This window comes from Geospiza fortis, unplaced genomic scaffold, assembly GCF_000277835.1.
Source record: "Geospiza fortis unplaced genomic scaffold, GeoFor_1.0 scaffold408, whole genome shotgun sequence".
NCBI lineage: Eukaryota > Metazoa > Chordata > Aves > Passeriformes > Thraupidae > Geospiza > Geospiza fortis.
In genome coordinates this window covers 835483-857895 of record NW_005054330.1, presented here as the reverse complement: position 1 = coordinate 857895, position 22413 = coordinate 835483, and the positions used below count along the sequence as shown (strand labels likewise).

The 22413-nt window shown below is 48.3% G+C and overlaps 1 protein-coding gene across 1 annotated transcript in view; it reads left to right on the top strand.

Annotated features, from left to right (window-relative positions):
• Nucleotides 1-16712, top strand: part of MN1 (MN1 proto-oncogene, transcriptional regulator) — a gene marked incomplete at its 5' end in the record, with an annotated part of 33420 nt that extends 16708 nt beyond the window's left edge. The window contains one exon of the mRNA XM_031057457.1: nt 11766-16712. Within this exon, the coding sequence (XP_030913317.1) occupies nt 11766-11953 (188 nt within the window). The remainder of the gene's footprint in view (nt 1-11765) is intronic.
• Nucleotides 16713-22413: the final 5701 nt, after the last annotated feature.

Here is a 22413-nt window from a genome sequence, read left to right as displayed (position 1 = left end):
GTGGTTTTGCCCTCATGTTTTGTAAGGAAAGAGCTAAGAAGGATTCGCTGTGTCTTTAAACTTGCGGATCCTCGAAACCTCCCTGGGAAGTAGAAGGGGGAAGGGACCCTTTCAGGATTAATTAAACAGAGATGTCTTGCTGTAGACTTCGGGGTTTACTGATAAATGCCAGCCCCTCACCCACGTCTGATGGTGCTGCTGTTATTTAATCAGGGCCTTGACAAGGAATCTGAGCAATCTTCCCTTTCTCCTCCTCTGTTCCATTTATCTGTCCTCCCAACCTGTTTGTTTGTGTATGGTTAAGTTTTCCATGCCAGGGAGAAGCAGAGTGGAAATGTCAGGGGTCAGGCTGCAGGCAGGGCAGGGAGGAGCAGGCAGGGAGCAGAAAGCCCAGCTCTGCAGCCTTGGAGTTTCTGAGAAACTGGACATAGGTTGTTCCAGGCAAGATTAACTCCTTCAGCACTGCTGTGTTCTGCTTAAGCCCTGCAGGAAGGGAGGCAAGGTGGGTACATTAGGACACCAAGCTCAGACCGCATCCCTCTATCCTTGCAGTCCTGTGGGTAACGGGGGCTCCTGCTGCTGTTTTGCTCACCCTCTTGTTGAAGCCTTGCTGGCCCATCTGCCTTGGCAGCTCTGCTGCTGGGGGATGAAGCTGTGTGGATGCAGACCTGAGCAGGATGGCAGATAGCAGAATTCACTGCAGTACTGTTATGGATACCTGAGTTATTTGGCGCATTTCCCAGTGGACAAAATGTTCATCCATGGAGGGCATGAAACTGCTGTTCAGAGACTTGCCTTTGAGTTGACACATGACTTGAGTTTGTCACTCAGAAGTTAGCTAAAGACCAGTCTGGATACCCTTGGCTTCAGAAAAACCAATTTTGATGTTGTGTCAATAGACTTGGTATCTCACAGGCTCTCAGCTGTGTGCTCCGTGGTGGTTCACAAGTGCATCAGCCCCAGCTGATGCTGCCATGGTGGCTGGGGTTAGGTGAAGTTTTAGCTGTATGAGTCAAGCTGTTGAACTTGCACTTCACCCCACCTGTGTGAGGGAAAAGCCTCATTCAGGGTGGGGTGGAGGATTTTGTTTGTTTGTTGGGTGATGCCTTTGCATTTGTGTTGTAGCAGCGAAGCAGGTGCTGCAGAGCTGAATCCTGCCTGGTTTGGCAGTGTTTGCCTTGCAGGCAGTGCCCTGCCTGGGACAGCTGCAGGTAGAGATGACAAGGTCCTTACACCCTGCTAGTGGGATGGTCTGTGCTTCTGCACTGACCTGCTCTAGACCAGGTTAACAGCCGTAGTTACAGATGGGATAGGAATGAATCACAGAAGAGAATCAGAGAATTGGGTTGGAAGGGCCATCTCATTCCAGCTGTGGGCAGGGACACCTTTCACTACACCAGGTTGCTCCAAGCTCCATCCAGGCTGGCCTTGAACACTTGCAGGGGTAGGGCAGGCACAACTTCTCTGGGGGATCTGTACCAGTGCTTCAGTACTCACTGAGTAAATAATTTCTTCCCAATATCCAATCTAATCCTGCCCTCTCTCAGAGGAAGAACATTCCCTCTTGTCTTATCACTCCAGGCCGTGGTTAGAAGTCCTTCTGCATCTCTCTTGGTGCTCCTGTGGGCTGCTCCATACAGTGAAGTCTTGTGCTGTGCTCCCTGTGCCAGTGCTTGGGTGCTGCTCAGCCCCATGTCCCTCCCCTGCCCTTGACAGGAGCAACTGGGGCTGCTGGCCCTCGTTCCCTGGGGAGGTGCCACAGGGCAGAGCCCACACAATCCCCAGCAGAGTGGGATGAACTAATTGTCTGCTGTTCTTTCATTTTCCAGGAGTATTGAAATTGTTGTGGGTCATAAATCACGTGAGCATATGGCCGGAAGGAGAACACAGGCCCATATTTCAGCTCTGGGCTGGAAGATGAGACTGTTTGTCCTGTGTTGTACAGGCCCATTTTGTTGATTTACTGGCCTGTGAAACTTTAGAGTTAATTTTTTGTTGAAGCAAGGAAAGTCTGTCTGCCTGTGACTTTCCTGCTTGAACAGCTGTTTGCTCCTGATTCGTTGCTATTCTGAGAATTTCACAAAGACTCTCCACAGTGATGTGACAATTGGAAGTAAAAGATGAGCTTATATTTCTCTTATCCTAATAGTGGCACTTACAGCTGTACCTAAGAATGCCAGGTTTCTTTGTGTGGTTTTTTTTTTTAAATGCTGAATTTCCCTCACTGCCATTGCTCCTCATTTGGTTGTGCATTTCTTCTAATATTTTTTTTCTTTCCCTTTCAGATAGATTTAATTTTTAAACATGCTGTTCAATCAAACTCTGTTCCTCCATCAGACTTCTGGGCCCCAGCTCAATCACCACACCTTATTGCTGCTTTAGGGGATCTTTCTGAATATGCCAAATCCATTATATGATGACATTTCTGTCTCTTTCTGTAGTCAAAATTTAGGATATACCAGAATTTGGGAATTTTTTTTTAGAAGAGATCTAGCAAGAATTTGCCCAGGAGTTGCTGGGTTGATGGTATCAGCTCTTAGTCTGATTTGCCAGCACTTAAATGTTTTCCAGCAGAGATTTTGACCCTTCTTTAAGAAGCTCAGGCCTCCTGACAATTCTGCTCTTTTTAGTTATTCCTTGCAGATTCTTTAGAATTTACCTGTGAATTACTTGCAAGGGACTTGCAAGCAGTGATTTGGAACCCCCTGTTTTTTGGGGTGTCAAGTGTCAAGCAGCTGGTGCTGCTGAGCACAGTGCAGGTCAGGGAGTGCCCCATAGCATCACAAAATCGTTTGGGTATGGAGAGACCTTAAAACTCATCTTGTTCCACACCCCTGCTATGGGCAGGGACACCTTCCACTAGGCCAGGTACTTAGAGCCCTGTTCAGCCTGTTTTGTCCATCTCTGAGCTGTGTCTGCAGGTGCCAGCTTTGACCTGAGGTCTCTTGTCTTCCTTTTCTCTTGATGTGTGAGTGGTAAAATTCTTGATTCTTCTCTCTTGATGTGTGAGTGGTAAAATTGCTTGAACACCTTTTGTTTTCATGAACACTGTTTCCCAAAGTCTCCTCATTCACCCCTGAGACACCAAACTTCAGCTGGAGGCGTCCTAAAGAGAAATGGGATGTTTCAAGGTAGGCTATAAATAAATGGCATAAAAGAGCTAATGATCCTTGATGCTGGTTCTTCTCACTAATGTTAGCCTTTGGTAAACTCCCACTGTGTTTTCAGGGATATCCTTGAACTTGTGTGGTTTAACCCCAAGCATTACTGCACATGATCACCGTTTCTTGGTGTGCAGGAGCCTCAGATGTGTGAGGCCCCTGGGAGAGATTGACTTTGCCTGTGGCAGTTTTGTGTTACGGGCTCTCGTAATTGTGAGTTATAGATGGGGCAGAGGCACCTCCGGGAGCTGTGGGCAGAGCCAGGGAGGAGACAGAGGGACCAAGCAGATCCCTGTCCCAGCCCTGGCAGCCAGGCTGGATGCAGATGCGGCTTTGGGGTGTGAGAGCACACGGGAGCTCTTGAGGAACAAGGCGACAAAACACCCAAAATCTTTGGCCGAGAGACTGAAAATATTTCAGAGCTAATTCCCTTCTTTTGCTTGGCTAACAAGTGCTCATTTAATTTGCATCCTGAAATTAAATGACTACGAACAACGTTCTTTGAAGGGAATCTTCATCTTTAATTCTGTTTTCACTCAAGGAAAATAGTTTTCCATATATGATCTGTAGGGCTTAAATATCCTACTTATTACTATAATGTCTATTTCCCCCCCACAATTGTGTCAAAGCACAAATCTGATAGAGCACTGGAATTTACATGTTTCTCTTTCTGTTTGTTCTGTGCATAATCATGAACTATTCACTGCCTTTAGAAATCCATTGGTACACCCCTTTCCTTGCTAGTGGAAGTTGGCATTTTACCTTATTTTTGGAATGTCCAGGTGGTGATTTAGTGCAGATTTAAGTAGCATCTTTTTTCGATTTTGGCCTGCCCTGAAATAATACTAGACAGTGTCCAGAACTGGTTTTATTTAAGTGAGAGCTTACTGAATGGTTTCATGTGACTTCTGTGCAATCATAAAATTCCACTTTGGATTTTATTGAACATCTTTTGTTGCTTGTGCGTTCTGGCAGTCAAGAGATGGGTTTTGAATGGGCTGGAGCTGTGTGTAAAACTGTCATGTGATAGTTTGCGTACGTATGAAATAAATCTGAAAGCAAAACCCAGCATTTCCTTACTCATCACGGATGTGTCATTTGTCATTCTTGGTGAAAATAGGCTCAGAGCATTTAGTTAGTGCAAGCAGGTGATGTATGCCAGCAGCATGGAAACACAGGATCAGTCAGCCAGTATTCTTTCCTGCCATGGAGGCGGCCTTCTCATGCTGGGGGCTGGATTCAAAGGCAGGGCCATGTCTGAGATAGCCACAGCCCTTCAGAAGGAGGGATTATGTGAGAGAAGCTGGTTGTTGTAGCCTCTCCCAGTGCCAGGTCTGAGTGTCAGTGTGAGGGAGCTGGTGGCTGGGGCTTAGGCAGTTCACTCCTTTCAGAGGTGAGCAGAAGTGTTCAGGTTTTTTGAGGGGGAAGAACAACAGACCCCGGAAAATAACTTGGAGCTCCCTGAGGATTCACTGGTGTTGGATGGCAGCGAGTATGGATGTTGTGAGTGTTGGGTCAGCTGTGCTGGAAGGGGCTGCAGTTGCTGGACTCACGTTTATTTTCTGTTGGAAGTGTCCAGACATTGTCCGACTGTTGTTGGCGCTTGGTTTGGTTTGATTTTTAATGCCAGTTATCCTTGCTTGGGAAGGGCCACAGTTCTCACACTGTGCAGAGCTGAGGAGAGCGCACTGTTGGTGATGGCACCGGAGCTGACCAGTGGTTTGGAGCTGTGTGGTTGGGTTAGGCCCTGGTTGGAAGCTCAGCTTTCCATGGTTGTTACAGACAGGCAGTGGTTCACCTGCATGGGGTAGGCAGGACCAGCCTGGCAAAGAGCAGCACTGCAGCTGGGCTGGGACCTGGTTTGCCAGAATGGTCTTTTGTTCTGTGAGAACCAAACCCCAACATCAGCCACTTCACCAGGGAGGTAGGCAGGACCCCCCTCTGTGGTTTGTGTTTTGCAGGGAAGCCAGCCTGAGAGTCAGTGTGTTAAACTGAAAAGAGGAACTGAAGGTAGCCAAAAGAGAGGAAGGATATGAGTTAGAAACAGTCCGTTGTCCCTGTGGCCATCTAGCAAGGTACAGGAGCTGGTGCTGTCCCAAGGCCTGGAGCTTCTGGCTTCTTCAGGGATGGAGAGCTTGCCTTTCTTCTTGGAGAGTCATGGAGCTGGAAAGCAGTGATTTAACAGTAGCCTCCAGAGAAATAAATAGGTGTAGGCAGTTTCACACTTGCCTGTGGAGCCATGGTGGTGTGTTGCTCTCCTGCAGGGCAGTGGCAGCGAGGTGGGGAGCAATGAGTTCCCCATCTCTTGTCTCCTCCTGGCACAGTGGATTTTACAACAGCAATGTCATTGTCCTCATCCACACATCCTTCATTCTGTGTCTTCAAGGTCATGCTACATGTAAGATGAGTGCTGCCTTTTCCATTGATAGGGTTAGCATTTTTCCTACTTCACGTTTTTTTCACTAGTTTCTTCTGTTTCTTTGTGTGAGCATGTGGCTCACAGTCTGACTGTAATCCTACAGCCTGACAGCAAACTCTTAACGCTGCTGTGGGTTTGGGCAGCCTCCCTGTCGTGGCATGCACATCCTTCCATTGCTCCTGGTGAAAACAGGAGCAGGAAAAGAGGTCAAGGGAGAAAAAAGAAAAATATGTATTTGCAGCAAGCACTATGTGTCTCTTGTTATCTGAATTCTGTGCAAGCAGCGAGCTCTGATGGAGCCCCATGCCAGCTTGGAGACCACTGAAAACAAAATAAACATCTCTGTAGCACGGGCTGATACACGCTCCCTTTAGAGCCTCAGGCACCTCCAATTAATCAAGCTGTCTGTGGAGGAAGGGCCTGTGAGGACCAGAGGATGCTGCCAGAGCTGATGGGCTGATGAAGGGGTGGGCAGCAAGCAGCATTAAGGGTGAACAGACTGTGTGTTAGCCAGGGTGTGCCATGCCTTTGGGTGAGTCTTGTCTGTATTGCAGCAAAGTCAGAGCTTTAATCCTGGTTTGCAGGATATACGAGTGCTGTGGGAGGGTGCTCAGCCCTGTGCACGCATGTTTGATGAAGAGCCCTTCCTCCTTCCGTGAGAAAGGCTCTCAGAGAGCACTCAGCTGGCTGGGCCTTGACAATAAATTGAGGGGCTGACCAAGCCAAATGGCTTCTTGAAATGTCATGGAGTGAAATGTGGCCCATACCCTGGAGCTGGGGTGTCTCTGCTGAGTGCTTCTGGTCAGCAATGTGAGGAGTCACCTGTCCCCATTTCCGCTGAGTGAGTCCTGACGAGTCCTTGGCATCAGCTGCTCACCTTAACCACCACCACTGAATTCTGTGCATACAGAGCAGGGAGCAGCAGGGGAGAGCAGCACCTTTAAGTGTCTTACGAGCAGGGATTACGCAGAATAAATGAAGACGTGAAATCAAATTAAGAGGAATGTTCTAATAATGGGTAGTTGGGGCTTTTCCTTGAGTGCCAGCAGAGCTGGGCACTGCCAGTCCTGGCCCAGAGGCAGTCTGTGCCCTCCCAGCATTGGGAACAGCAGAGACATCCAGCCCAAAGCAGACACAGATTGTCAGAGGTGAAGACACCTGAAAGTGGTGCAGGTTTATAGTGTAAGCAGGTGGCAGGTGCCATGCTTGTGTCTAGGAACAAATGCAAGCCCTTGCCTCCTTGTATTCCAGGGTCAAGAAAATGCCTTTGTCAAGGACTTTGTCAGTGCTGCAGAGGTGAGGAAGGAGATTGCTCATTTGTTCATCAACACAAATGAACTAGTTGTGTTTAAAAATAAAATTTTAAAAATACAATTTCAGGAATAAATTAATCTGTGGAGACTAGGTCCAGTGTCCAGGGAAACATGAAATGTTTTCAGACCTTATTTTTCTCAAAAACTGAAAAGAGATGCTTCTGTGCTGTGTACAAATGCAGAGCTATGTGCCTGAACCAATATGTCAAACTGTCATGTGGGAGATTTGGTGAAAAACATCTTGTCCTAAGGGAATAATTTTAAACACTATATGTAGGTTTGCTGCCTCATAAGGGATCATTACTCAAATCTATTCCCTCTTATGGTAGCTCGGCCTCTGCTTAACGGGCACGGAGTGAAGGGAAGCCCATTAACGCGTCCTTTAAGAGTGGTTATCAGATGGTAGAGGGGAAACAGATCTCTGATCAGGGAATATAGTGTTATTGGCCAAATCCTGCGATTCAGCCTTAACAAGATGAGTAGCAGTGCAGGGCCTTCACGCTCGGCTGGCCATCGAGGGCGGCGGCGGGGCCGTGCTGTGCCGGGCAGCCGGACCCTGGGCAGCGCAGCCCGTGTCACAGCGGTGAGCAAGTGTAAGGGATGAGCCCTGGGGCAAGGAGCCGTTCTAGGGATCTTCACCTCCTGTTTGTCACTTCAATCTCCAAGGAACGCTGAAATGTGGAGTGGAACCCACTCCCAACCAGACCCCTACCAGACTGTGTCTGTGCTCTCGCTCCTGTGTCTCGCTGCTTTCTGTCCTTTTGTTGGTGGTGATTTTGGCAAAAATGAGAGGGATGGCAGAAGCAGCACCTGAAGAGCAGCATCAGCTCCTGGTGTCTGAGCATAGCATCTGCAGTTGCCTTGGCTACACCAGCCCTCCCTCAATTAGCCTCCTCTCTGACAAGGAGATGCACTCAACGTGTGGTAGCTGTGCAGGTGAACTGGTTTTTAATGGGATTACTTTACTTAAAAACTGGGACACCTCAGGGTTTGCGCAGTGCTCGGTGGGGTTGTCACAGTAAGGAGGACAAGTTTGTTTTTTCATAATGCATAAGAAGATGGTACATGACAAAAGAGGCTTTATATTGAGCAGCTTAACTGCTCAGGGTCTCATGAAAAAGGGAGAAGGAAGCTGGAGGGGACTGAAGGTGTGTACACATGCTGTCTGCAGAGTAAGGTGAATGCCAGGGTCTAACCTCACTAAAGAAATGTGGTTTTTTCTGAGATGATATGGAAAAGCAGTCTGTAGTGCGTGTATTGAATTTTTTCGTGGTGTAGAACTCCTGGTTCTCTTCCTGTGTCCCAGCTGCAGGCTCCAACGCTGCTGGCCAGGCTCCTGGGTTAGTCACCACGCTGCCATTAATGCTGTGTAAACAAACAAACAAACAAACAAACAGCAACCTTTTCTTTTTGAAGGCTGTGTGCCTTTGCAAAGTAGAGCAGAACGAAAGAGCAGCTTCCCAAATGTGCAAGGTCAGAGCAGAGGGTCAGGCCTGGAGGGAGGCTTGGGAGCCTGGCTGGGCACTCTCTTCTCACTGTTTGTCTGGAGCTGAATGGCTGGAATGTGTTTGGCAGGTGAAGCTTGGTCAGAAGCTCTTGCCTGGCAGACTGGCTCTAGAGACCACCACAGCATCACCAGCAGCAGCGGGGAAGGGCACCACCATGGGGGAGCGTTTTCCAGACTTCTTTTGGTCTTTGGTCACTTTACTGCTTTGGGTTTCGTGCCCTTCACATGAACATGACATGAGCTTATGGATGATGTTTGATTTCTTACCTCTGCTTCAGCATTCAGCACTGTTTCCAAGTGGCACACGCTGTCCTTTGTGCAGGGTTGGCTGTGCTTTTGTCAGTCCCAGGTTCTGTGTCATGTCCTTTGGCTTGGAGGGGAAGTCTCCACCCAGACCATCTCAAGATCTTGGGTGTGGAGGATGGCCCTTATTAGCAGTGTACTGCTTTTTTTAATAACACAAATTTCTTGCAGTAGTTGCTAATAGAGGCAGTTGTGCAGTTTAAAGATAATTTGTTTGAAAATTCCCTGCTTTCAGTGAGGTACTTTGTGACTGACAATGATTTATCTGGAACTTGGCAGCTGTGAGGCAATGATGTGGTGACACCATCTTGCATTACCTGACTAATTTTAACGTGCCGAGTCACGTCCATCTCAGCTACCAGAACTGCTCTGGACTGTGGACACTGTGCCTGGGGAGTGCCAGGACACTGTGGCTGTGAGGGAGGAGGCAGACAGGACGGCTGGTGAAACAGGTCTGCTGGGAGAGTTACTGTTCTGGACAAGCATCAGGCAGTACCTCATGCTTAAGAACATAATTCTCACCAGGTGGATCAGCACAACTTTAATTTTTTGCTACAAAGGTTTTTTTCCTGGAAAGCATCATACTTTTGTCAAGACAGAAATACTGGAAAAAAGTAAATTGCACTGAAAATTTCCATCCAGATTGGCTTTGAGCATTCTTGTGCCAATGCAAGCTTTGCTGGGAGCTGTCTTTGTTTTGGATTTGAATACGTCACTTTCTGTGCTCATTAACAACACACAGGAGAGCTGGAGCTCCCACACTGGTGTCCCATGGTGAGCAAGGCTCATGTGGACAGTGTCAGTCAGTATTGGCTTTGCAAACCGAGGTGAGTTCCTGCTCATCTCTTTTACTTGGATTTTCCTCTCAAGCCAAGGAATCTTGTTCATCCATGTGGGACAGATTTTGTTTTGATTTCTTTATCAATAGTTTGCTTATGAATTTTATCCACAGCAAATGGCTTAGAAAGAAGTTGCTGATTTACAAACAAATAAGCCTAATTTTTTATTCTCTAATTCCTTGTGGCACATGAACTTGTTTATGTAGTCGTTGCTGAGGACCAGCTCTGTTCTAGGTGTTGGGCAGCCTGCACAGCTGGTGCAGGGGAGCTCTGGCTCCAATTCCAGCTTGGGAATGTGCCGCCTCTACCTTGGCTGTTGGGGGTCTCCTGCAGCACTTGTAGAAGCACTGCTGGGACCCCTGGGCCCCTTGGGGCAGCAGTTCAGCTGTGGGACTCTTTCCTCTTTCTCTGCAGGAGAGGAAGAGAGCTGCTGTCACAAGGACTAATCTCGAGGCGCTGGCTCTTCCTGTGCCGAGCCCAGCATGTCCTGTGCAGTCAGGGAGACCTAAGAATAAAAACAGTGGGTACTGTGCGTCTTGTGAACAAATACAAGTAAGGAAAACATTTCCTGTTCACAATTTTCTGCACAATTCCATCTGAGCTTTGAATGTTTTATAAATAAAAATTGTCTTAGGTATACTTGCATTCTGGACAGTAAGTTTAATTGAACACCTGATCAAATAGTGGTTATTCAGGGAGTCTGGGGTTTTTGCCCTGTGATTTTCCCAAAGCTGTAGGACTCAGGGGTGACAGGAAAGAAGAGCAGAAGCTCCATGTGCTGGGAAGGGATCTGTGCCAGCACCTCTTTGCCTGCCTGAACTTCGGGTATCACGCAGCAGCCTCCGCTCCATGCTTCTGCTCAGCCTCTCAGTGCTGCTTGTTTATTAAAACTGACTAAAACCACCCAACACCAACTGCAGGGAGCTTCAATCCATTTGGGTATGGACAGTGTGAGCACCTCTGCCCTGCTGCTGCTGGATCCTTGACTGGAGCAGCACAGGATTAAAGCAAGCACGGGGCCCAGCTGAGGTGTGCAGCGGAGCTCTGTGTGGTTTGTGCACATTGCAGCACTAACCCAAAGCAGGGCTGAGCAAGCAGCAGTGCTGCTCTGGAGCCTGGTTCCTTCTTCTGAGGTGTGCAGCGGAGCTCTGTGTGGATTTTGCACATTGCAGCACTAATCCAGAGCAGGGCTGAGCAGGCAGCGGTGCTGCTCTGGAGCCTGGTTCCTTCTCCCAGCATTGATGGCATCACATCCTCAGATTCTTTGTAATTCCTGTGTGGTGTTGTTATAGTGTTTTAGATATGAGCATCCCTGACATCCTGTGATAATCAAGCACTGAAAGCCTTTTCCAGTTTAAACCAGGGACTTCCAGACTAGTTTAGCATTATTTTTTAATATTATTGTGATTGTGTAACAAGCAGTTCAGTTCTGGGTTTGTATCTGGTATAGCAGGAGGTTCAGTGAAAGTAATATGAGTTGCCCCATGAATTGTGGTATCCCTACACTGCTTGGCTTTGTGGAACAGGAGAAAGGCGATGGGAGGAAAAGTCCTGAGATGTTAAACATTTATAGCTGGTTTTTGGCATCTTTGTCATGTTCTACCCATTTTAGCTACTCTTCACATGAACTGCAAAAGCTGGAGGAAAAAGTCTTAGGGACATTGTTTAGGATGTTTCAGTTAAAGTCTTACATTTCTGTGGTTAACAGAAACTAATGATAGCTAAAGATCATGCAAAGTCCTAAAATGAACGAATTTTTAAGAAAAATGTTATCACGGTGCTCCTTTAAGAGGGGAGGAGGGAGACTGATGCTGGGACTGACCACGAGGGCACGGAGGGTTTGGGGCTGGCTTCCTGCTTGGTGTTGTTTCATCATCCATTTCCAGCGGGGAAGGAAAGTTCCCAATTGTGCTGTGGTCTAGGACGCGCTCATCAGTTCTGGGTCCATCCCTGGCATTCAGACACATCACTGGTTTCTCTCAGGTGCTGGGTGTTGTTCTGGCCTGGTGAACAAGATCTCAGTTCAGGGTGGGCAGGGGGAGCCATACCTTTGGTGGTGACTCAGAGATGCAGGAGAGGGGTGCGGCCGGCGGGGAGAGAGGTGGTGGCAACACCCCTGGCAAGCCTGTGAGTTGAGGGGGTTGGAGGCTGTGAGTTGATGGGGTTGCAGGCTGGGGTTGCGTGTCATGGGTCTCCTAACCTCTCTCTGTGAACCCTTTGCAGCCCACGACCTTCCCCCGAGCAAGACCTCGGCGGCGGCGGCGCAGACGGGCGCCCACCTGCAGTGCCTCTCGGTCCACTGCACGGACGACGTGGGCGAGGCCAAGGGCCGGACTGCGGTGCCGACGTGGAGGTCCCTGCACTCGGACATCTCCAACAGATTCGGGACTTTTGTGGCTGCCCTGACTTGAACAAAAGAAATTATTATTTTTTTTTCTTTTTTGTTTTTTAATTTCAAAGGGCCGCTACTGCTAGGTGGACTATTTTTCTAGGTTGGTACCTGCTTAGTGGCATATGGACTGGAAAGGGTTAATTTAAAGTAAACCTCAACTTTTTTTTAATCTTCTGCCACAGTATGTTACCAGTGTTAACCCTTCTGCAGTTAGCACACTTTTGCTGAAGATTTTCCTGCTAGACCACTTTTTCCCATTATTCTGTAACCTTGGCATACATTTATAGATGAGGCCTTTTCCTTTTTCATCTCAGTGTGTGTCCAAGTCACGTATGTCATAATAAGACAAAGATTCTCCTCTTCCTCCTTCTCCTCCTCCTTCTCTTCCTCATTTGCTTTGTTTTTCTTTTTTTTTTCCTTTGTTTTGTTTTGTTTTGTTTTGCTTTGTTCAGTGCTTATTAGGATGGTGATCCTGAGGAGCAGCAGTTCAGGAATAAACACCAGTGAAAGCGAAATGGTCAGCATTAAATCATATGTTATAGTGACACCCAGCCTTTGCCAGTCTCATACCAACCAAGCAGTTGATGCTCTGTTGAATGTTCAGGCGTGGACCTGCCCTTTCCTGAGAGAATGAGGCTCTGCTTTCAGCCTCGTTTTGCTCTGTGCCTCCTGGTGAGGCCAGGATGCTCCTTCCTCTGTGTACGCGGGTGTAGCCCCGGGATGGAGCTCTGTCATGAATGGGCTGGTTCAGGCACAGCAGGGAAGGTATGGAGAGGTTTTTTTAAACATGTTTAATAGTCATTATCTCTTACTCCAAAGGCCCAGGCTCCTTCTTGCTTGCCTGGGCCTGATGGTGCTCCTGTATTTCCCACTTTATTGATAGTGGAGAAGAAAATCCCCTGCACCCTACCCGCTTTTTGCCCATTTTAAACTGCAGAAAGATGGTGTTGATTGGCAGCAGGTCCAGTGTCCCCTGCACTTGCCTGGGTGTGCCCAAGCCCCTGCCACAACAGGTCCCAGTGCAGTGGCAGGGGTTAGGGATGGCCCAGGTTGGAAGATGCAGGGGGCTGTGTGCCCAGGGCTGGCATTTCCTAATCTGCCAGGGCAGGGAGACCTGGTGTCAGAATCCCCCAAACTCATTCAAGGCCCCATTTCTGCCACACACTGAAGAACAGCATTGCTGGATGCACACAATAAAAGGAAAGCCATACTTTCCTGCTCGGGCTAGATAATGCTCATTCAAAATGAAAGTTGGAAGCAAACCAGATAAAGCCACAGCTGACACGATGGGCTGATTCTCCACTGGTTTTATGTCACACTGTCCATGATTTGTGTGTCCCTGTGCCCAGGCGTGGCCCCGTCCTGCCCTGTGCCTGCAGCTCACCTCCCACAGCTCCTGGAGCTCAGGAACAGCACTAGAGGGTTTGGTTTTGCTTGTGAAATAAAGGTTGGCCTCTCTAGGGTTATTTATTCATGATTTCACAAATGTGTCTCTGCTGAAGGGACAGACAGAGTTGAAGACTGCTTTATATTTTATCTTTGATGATTGTGCTGGGTCTTTAATTATTTTGAGGTAATATTCTTGGTAGACACCAAAAGAGAGGAAATTCTGCCTAAAAAGCCAAGGGTGGTCTGGAATCCTCACTCTCAGTCGTATGTGGCTTCAGAGAGACTCACAGTGTTTGGAAATGTGATTTGAATGTGCTCTTATTAACCATGCATGGATTGATTTATGGGTCTGGTCAATGAATTGACTTTGGATAAATTTGGATAAGTTTTTAATCTTGGTTTTCAATATTATTTTACTTTGTATTAAAGCTGGAGCTTCCATGAGGATGAGGATTTTTGCCCATCCTGGAGCAACTGGCTGTGGAGCTGCCTCACACCCACTTGGTTTGGATCAAAAAGCTGGGATGGTTTGTACCTCTGTCAGGGTGTGCAACCAGGAGTGCAGAGCTCCTCCTGCACCTGCAATAAAATGTCACCATCCCCAGTAACGTATCTCCTGGTAATCACTGTCAGCCCCCTTCCAGAAGGTGCCTCTTTGCCTGTGATTCCTCAAGTCCTGGCTTACCTAAGTATATGTTTGATTTTAAATCCTGCAGTGGGGGGCTCAGTCTGCAGCAGGGGGCCCTGGGGTGACACCAGTCACTGAGTTCTATCACTTACAGCTGGAAATTTCGGCCAAGTTCATGGTCTGGTGGCACTCCTGCTCGGAGTGCAGTTCCTTGCCTTGTGCTTTGTTTTAGTTTTTCCTGCTGCACTGAAGAGAACAGGTTTTTCAGGCTTCCTGAGGTCAGGGATGCACACCCTGTGCCACGGGAAGGAACCTGTCAGGGAACACCGAGTTCAGATGCTTTTAAAGAGAAATCCCCGTTTGAGTGGAGCTGTGGTGGCTTGGTCTCACCACCCAGTTCTGCTGGCTCATTCTCAGCAGCTTGCACTTCTCTCCTGGAGTGTTGTTCTCATCCACTTGGAACTTGCTTTCCCACTTGCTTATGGAAATGCAGAGCATAAGCAATTCCCTTAAAATCAGGGGACTCCTGTGAGGTGAGGAGGTGTCCTGAGGCCAGGGGCTGTGTCTCCACAATCTCCTGAGCTGTGCAGTGTGGAGCCCTGGGTGTTGTGGCACTTGGCCCCCTCTGGCTCTGCTCTGGGCAGTGGGTGCAGTGCAGGGTTGGGACTGTCAGAGAGGGAGAATTTGAGGCAGTGGCTGGCTGTGTGCTGGGCTCACTGGCCATGGAGTTTAACTGAATCGTATGGTCACACACAGTCCTCTTGCTGACCTCCTGTCTGTCTGATCGTGATTGAATGAGCTCTGCTCAAGGCAGCTGTTAGCCAGGACCTACCAAACCTGTGCTTTTTAGGGTTTTGGTGTTTTTTTGCCAAAGATCAGAACAGAAATTCTGTGTTCTGACCAGGACAAGCATCATGTCCTGCTCATCACCTGGGGATGTGGTACTGACAGCATATACAAGGTTCAAGAAGGTTCAAGCTTTGTCACAGTGCTGGTGGCACCTGCAGTAATTTCATTGTACCCATTTTCTCCATTGATTTTACACTGAATTCACTGATCAGTTTTTTAAACACATATAAAGTGTCTGCATGGCCTGACATGGTAAGAATGGAAATTATCTCATTTTCTAAATAATAATATTCCAACTGAAACATGTTTGGGAGCTGTAGTTAAAAGCCAGTTGTGGAAGAGGTAAGTTGCACTCTTGTGGAGAGGGAAACTGAGGCACAGAGAGCAGCAGGAGCCTGAGGGAACAGTGGTAGGGCTGAGCTGCACTGAGGTCTGACCTCTGCTTGCTGCAGAGCCCCATGCCCAAGGCTCACTTCCTCCAGGGGCCAAGTTGGGTCAACAGGGGGAGAATTTTATCAGATACCTGTTCCCCAAATGCATGGGAGAAACCTCCTCTGTGTGTCCTACATGGCTTCCAGATGGGGGCAGTTGGACAAGAAGGCAAAGAGGGGTAGTAGGATGCACAATCTGCCTTGGATTGGGAACAGCAGCTACAGTGTGGCTTTGCCTCTTGCCCTGGGGATTCTCCCTGGCTGGCTGGGCTGGGGGAGCCAGGACATCCCCCATCTCCTGGCCCTGTTCCCTGGCTCCCTCTGCGTTCCCTAGAAGAAACCCTGTGCTTAGTACGCAACTTGCAGTGTCGTAGCAAACGGAGCAAAATTTCCTTTGCATTTCAGTTGGGAGGAGCGATCAAATACCTCTTTGCCAAAAAAGGACAGAATAGGCCTCATTTATTAAATACTCCTGCAAATTTTCTCCAGAATCACATTCTCTTGGGGTTACTTGCTCTCTGCTGTTTGAGCATTAGTAAGGGGCTTTAGGCTTGTTACTTAGTTAAGGTTTTCACAGTGTCTGAGGATGGAAGGGGATGAGCACCAGAATTCTGTCACCTGGATCACTTGGGGAGTTGTGCAGGTCCTGTGGTCCCCATGGTCACTCTGGGGCTGGACTTCCAGGCACCACCACCAAGGCAAAACGTTCCATTTTTGGGAGGTGGAAGGGATGAGGTGAGCACAGCAGTGGGACAGTCACTGGGTGGGTGGGTTGGACAACAGGAATCAAACTGGTACATTTGACTTATTTTTGTTAAGCTGCAGTGTAAGGTTTTGTCAGCTACTGGATTCACAGCTGTTCAAGGGATGGTGTGTAAGAGCATAACCCATTTTTGTAGAATTGTTTCTTCTTTAATGCTTAAGGCTAATGGAGGAAATAGTCTAATTTTGTCTTAGAAATTCTCTATTAAAATTGTTGCTTTGAGTCCATCCGCTCATAGGTTCTGACTGATGAAACTGCAGGTTCTGATTTCCGGCAGTTATAACTTTATCACTATTCACTACCCAAGAATATTACAGCTTTAAAACAGCCTTAAGCAAAAGGATATTATTTCTTTGTACTAAATTTGGTTCATGGAAAAGAAAAAAAAAGAAACCTCAAAACACTGGTAATCCGTACTGCATTAGCAAACTCTTCTGAAAAATGTTATTGCACATGTAAAATATGAAAACTTGACTCTGCTGTGTGTTAGGCAATCCTGTAATCTTTTTTTTTTTTTTTTAATTCTTGTTAAATTCATTTCCTAAATGCTTGGTTGGAAGACTGTGACGATAGCTCATGAAATTGAGTGTTATTTTTCTTTCTTTTTTTTAAATATGTAAAGTGCAGTCTTCTGTATTCCTGCATATTGTACATATCTGTATATGTTTTACTGAGCAACTAAATAACAATAAATATGATGTTAATGGTGGCTACTCTATATTTCATACCAGGTTTGTTGATTATTTTAGCAACTCCTTTTTCCCAGAGGTGTGAAGAAATGAATGGATGCTGCTCATATTCAGGTAAGCCCTGGACCTTGTGATGAGTACAAATTTGCCCACGATCTCAGGAAACCCTCACCCAGGATGGTGGCCCTGTCTGTACACTGAGGTTGTTGGTAGCCTCTTTGCTGTTGGGTGGTGGAGATGTCTGTGCAGCTCTGCTCAGATGCTGTCATGGGATCTTGGGGCTGTCCTGCTCTCTGTGGCAGTGTCTCTCTTTCTCCTCTGCTCACTGGAGCTTGTCCAGAGGGGCCAGACCATGCTTGGAGCTGCTGGGCAGTGGGAGCAGCCCCTGGGGTAGCTCCCCAAGCCCCCAGCCCTGCACAGCCCTGCTCCTGCTTTGTCCTAGTTGTTCAGTAAAACTGCCCACGAGCTCTGTTAATGGTTGGATTCACACAGCTCCTCCAGCACACGAGGCCATTTCTTGGCTCCCAGATCTCCCACTGTGCAAAGGCTCCTTTGCTTCTGCCAGCAGCTGGAGCAGCCCCTCCTGCTCCAGCAACGCTCCACCCCAAGCTCCTGCTTCCAAAAAGGCAGCAGGAGCTCCCTGCTCACTGCACATCACATTAACAGATGAAAATCAACTCACTGGGCTTTGATTTCTGCTCTTGACACTGGCTTTACTTGTCACCTGGTAATGTCACCTCTGCTGATGCTGGCATGGTTCCTGCCTATCCCAAACACTTGCCTTCATCCCAGGGCACTGTGCTCAGAGGCTCACCTGGTCTGTGTCAGAGTTAAGCATGGATTATAGTTTATTAAGTAAAGAAAAGCAAGTGGTTGGTCCTGGAGCTTTTACAGTTCTTGCTCTTCTAATAATTTCCTGTGGCCTGTGACTGTGCTGAGAGCTGAAATCTGTCTGTAGCTGCATCTCTCTGCCCAAGCCATTTAACTGATTTCATTATGTCCTTTGAGTTACTTTCTGCATGAGGCTTTGGAATGCCTGTCTTGGAGGAGACCCTGTAAATATGTGTTGTATGTGCAGCTGTCAGGAATCCATTGGCAGTGCAGCTGGATCCCATGGGCCGAGATCTGCTCGGCCCCTCCGTGGCCACCACGTGTGGCTGCTGGGCAGCTCTGCCCCTGCAGTGCCAGCCAACATTCCTGCAGGGCTGTCTGGGGGCTCCTGTGTGTGATCCAGAGTCCTTTAAACCCCCTCATCCCCTGCTGTTTGGGTGAGCTGCTTGCAGCTGGCTGCTGGTGCTATGAGAGTACAGCATAAAAACCAAGGTAAATAAACACAGGAATGGAAGTTTGAGTCAGTGGCATCCTTTTGGCTGAGAAAGTTGTTAGAAAATAGAATCCCATTATAATGGATTTCTTTTAATATCAAGTATTTCCAAAATCCCTAGGTCATATTCCTGAAGTGGTTACTCTCCTGCCTGGGAGACAATCTGGAGCTCCCCCAGCAGTTTAACATTATGGCCAATAACATCACATATATTTTGCTTGTAAAATGTTTATCTTTTGCTTGTAAAATGCTTAAAAACTCACTGCTCAGGTGAGCTCTGTGAGGCTGTGTCTAGAGGGCAGAGGAGTGCACGGGGGTGATGTCTCCTAAGCTCTCCTTTCTGAGACGTTGCCAGAGCTCAGTAATGACAGTGCAGAAGTGGAGGTGACAAGACCTGAAGAAAATCATGTAGGTCATCTTTGGTTCATTAGTGCAAGGTTGTGCCCTGTTTTCTAATGCCCAGAGCTCTGACCAGCACAACCAAAATGGACAGGGTAGTGGGGGTCCTTAACCTTTCAGTGAAAAAGAATAAAAGCAACCAACCAAACATCCCTTTGTGGGGATGATGTTTGGGGTGATGGAAGGGCATCCATGGCTGTCTATTTCCAGCACTGGCAGGTAGCAGAGGGTTTGGGCCCTTGCCAAGCCTGGGTGGGAGGTGCCAGGGGTGCTCTGACAGGACCTTGGGGGTCCCTGGTCTTGGGACAGCTTGTGGTGGGATATGGGAGGTGGGATCTGTGGTTCCTTTGCGTTCTCACTTGGCCATGGACACGTGTCACCATGTCACCATTGCTGAGCCGATTTCCTTTTACATCATGCTTGTGTCACACCTGTGAAACAAGGAACAGAGGAGGAGCCCTGGTCAATGGTTGCTGTGTCCTCTTGGGGGTTTCTGTCAGCAGTGCACAGACAAAGGAGCTGTTGAAGTGTCGCCCTAAATGTGATATTGAAACACTCATTTCAGCCTCTACCTCGAAGGAGGCTGAGAAGTTTGATGCTATGAGGGCTCATGTTCTGCCAAAACATCCTCCTGCTTTGGGGTTAACTGATGGAGAATATTCAGGGCTGAGCTTCAGGAGGTGGGAACTTTTCTCAATTTCCTTTTATCCTCTGCAAAATGCCCCTGTCTCCCTTCCCCCTTTCTTCCCCCCACCCCCTTTTCTCTTTATAAAGCTGGAATTCTTCCAGACTCTGCTCTGGGCTTGCAAGAAAACTTTACTGTGTAAATTTGCTCTTTGTGTTGGGAGTCCTTTGTTTAAACAGCATTGTGAGCTTGCTGGGGAGGGATGGAAAGAGGGGGAGCTGGGAGGAAGAATTTGAAAAGCCCTGACCCCTGATGAATAAAATCCAGCACATTAACACATTCTTCAATAAATTCATGATTGCAGATAAGGTGGGAGTCCCCAGGGCCGGGCTTTTCATTAACCCCCTGCTGACTAACCCAAACAGACGGAGTGTTTTGTCAGCGCCAGGACAAGCAGAGCCCTTTTGTGGTGGAGGGGCCGGGTGAGCATGGGGAGCGCTCCTCCAGGAAGCCAGGTTACAAAATGGGACTCTATTTCAGAACAAACTCCTTTTGGTTAGTTTGATGAGATTACAGAAAGGAAAAGGCTTTAACAAGGGGCTTATTGAAGCTAAGTAACTGTTCTGAATACAGTGAGGACCAGGGCAGAAAACATATGATTCCCAAGTAAACAGGCGCCTCAACAGCGTGGCTGAAACAACAGAGCTGGACATGGTCCGTGGGGTTCTCCTGAGGGAATGCTTGGAGACATGAACTGTGTGGGAGCCCTGCAAGAACCTGTGCACAGCACCCAGCACAGCAGGCACTGCTGCACCCTGCACTGCACTGCTGGGCTGCAGAGTGGCCTCGGAGGGACACGAGCACCATGCCCACAGTGTGAGGTGTGCCTTGCCCAAGGTTTCAGCCTCTGAAACCTTCTTTGTTCCTCTGGTGGAAAGCCTGCTCCAGGAAATATTTTGCTTTTGTGGAAACTTATCCCCAGAATGCTTCCCTCCCACATTAGGGAGGTCTTCTGGATTGTTTATTAGAATACCTACATTTTTGAAAGATCTGAATTCTGTGCCTTGTGTTCTTGGTCAGCCAAGTAACTCAGAGTATCACTCAGCCCAAAGTAGGTTTTTGGGATGAAATGCAGGAAAATCCTGAGTTTGTCTCAGGTTCCTGCTGCCTGCTGGTGATCAGGCTGTGCTTTTCTCATTCTGCCCACCCTCTCAGGAGGTAACAACTTGTGGTGGACTCCGAGCTTTTCACAGAGCAGCTCGTGCCCAGGTGAAGTGAATCCAGTCCTTTGGGTGTAAACTCCTGCACACATGCACCCAGAACCAGGTGGGGCATGCACACCCCTCCTGCAGACATGCACATCCCACTGGGAAGCACCCGAGGGCTGCAGGGCTGGGGCTGGGGGCTGCAGGCAGCATCAGCCCTGCCAACTCCCCCCTGAACTCTGCAGGCCCAGCCTTCCTCCACTGCTGTGTTTTTGGTGTGCACTTTCATTTACCTGCAAGATACGATTTAAAATTATTTCCCATTGCTGCTAACAGAAGCTTTTTGCTAATTTCCATGGAAAATAATTCCTCTCTTTTAGGGGAACTGAAGTGTTCCAGCTGACTGCTCCTGGCCCCATCAGCATTGTGTCTCCTCTCCTGAATGCAAGGGTAGGTGCTGGGTTTGATGCCCCAGAATGTGACTGGTGCAGCCTCCACTCTGTGCTGAGCTCCTGGCCTGGGCTGCCAGCAGCTCTGTGGTGATTTTGGGGAAGTGGTTGACAATTTAAGCCTGCAATCCCTTGTAAACAAACACTGTGTCTGCCGTGTCCTTCTCTCCCAGCAGCAAACAGGGCAGGGGCTCCTTTGCAATCTGTGTGAAACTATTTACATTTCTGATGTTAATAAAGATAGAGAGAGAAATATTGTATTTGTATTAAAATCAAATTATCTCAATTCATGGACTCTCAATGTCCCTTATTCTTGATGCAGTGAGATTAAACATTGTCAGTTTCCCTAATTAATGGCCCACACCCTCATCTCTGAGAAATCTCTGTCTGGCTCAATGCTGTGCACAGGTTTTGGCCTGAAATAACCCAGTGGAATAACCTCTAACCCCAAACCCATGTGCAAATAACCTCCAAAACATGCTGGCCTTATAAGCCTGATCCTCCTTATCAAGGCTCTTGCTTAGGAGCCCAGGTGAAGGCAGCCCCATGTGTGAGAGATTGCTTTTGCATTAATGCAATTTCACATTTTACTGTTGCTTCGTCTCATTGACAAGAAGTATCTGGAAGAGAAAAACCTTGTACATACAAATGATGGGCTCAGGCTCAACCCATCTCTGTGGCCTGTCTACCTTGTGCCAGGCTGAGGAGCATTTCCCTCTGAATATCCCTCCTCAAAGCCCTCTCTCCCCTCGCTGCTGGCAGAGCAAAGGCAGCAGTTTAATGGTTTGAACACATGGCTCTGCTGGGCTGACATGTTCAACTGGAAGGAGCAGTCACAGCTCCTTCCCATGGAAAATCCATCTGTTCCCCTGCATTCCCTGGTGTGTGGGGTCTCACTGCTGGGGCAGGGGGACAGGGGAGTGGGTATTATTTGCTGTGCACCCTGCTCAGCTGAGTGACGCTGGAGCTGCTGAAGAGGGGGTGCTCAGGCACGTTCCCTCCCCTTCCTCTCCCTTCATTTACTATCTGAGACTTTGCTTTGTAAGAAAAGGCTGTTTTTTTGCTTTGGGGCTGTTATTTATTCCCCTCAGCTGTGCTCATGCTTGCAGAGGGCTGTGGAGCCCCTTGGAAGAGCTCCATGGGCAGCCTGTGCTGGAGAGCCGGGGCTGGGCTTGGCAATGGGGGCTGCAGAAGGGGTTTGTTCAGGGTGGAGGTCTGGGGATTAATCTGAAGACAAGGTTTTGTGTTTCTTTTCCCCGGGAATAATTTAAGTTTGGCTCTTTCCAGGCACTGGAAACCCTCCAGCAAAACTTGAAGGGATGGTTATGGGGCAGAGGGAGTGTGCTCGCTGTGCCCCAGCCAGGCCCAGGACTCCCAGTCCCACAGACACCCAGGAGTGGGGATTTGTGAGCAGTGGCCATGCTTGGCTGAGGTCTGACCATGCTGGCAGGATTTCTGTTTTGGGTTGGCCTCCCTCGAGCACTGGTACTGTGCCCATGCTGTGGGCTGGGATGTTTTCTCTCCATCCTGGGCAGGCTGTTGTTGGACAGTCATTAGCTGATCATACCTGACCCATTTCTGGTCTGGTTGGATGGGGGGACAGCCTGGATGCCGCATCCTGGTGTGCTGCTCTGTCCACTGTGCCTGCACATCTGCTGTCTGTCTGTCTGGAGCATCTCTGCAGTGACACACAGCCACGGCAATGGCACAGGTAGCTCCCAGCCTGCA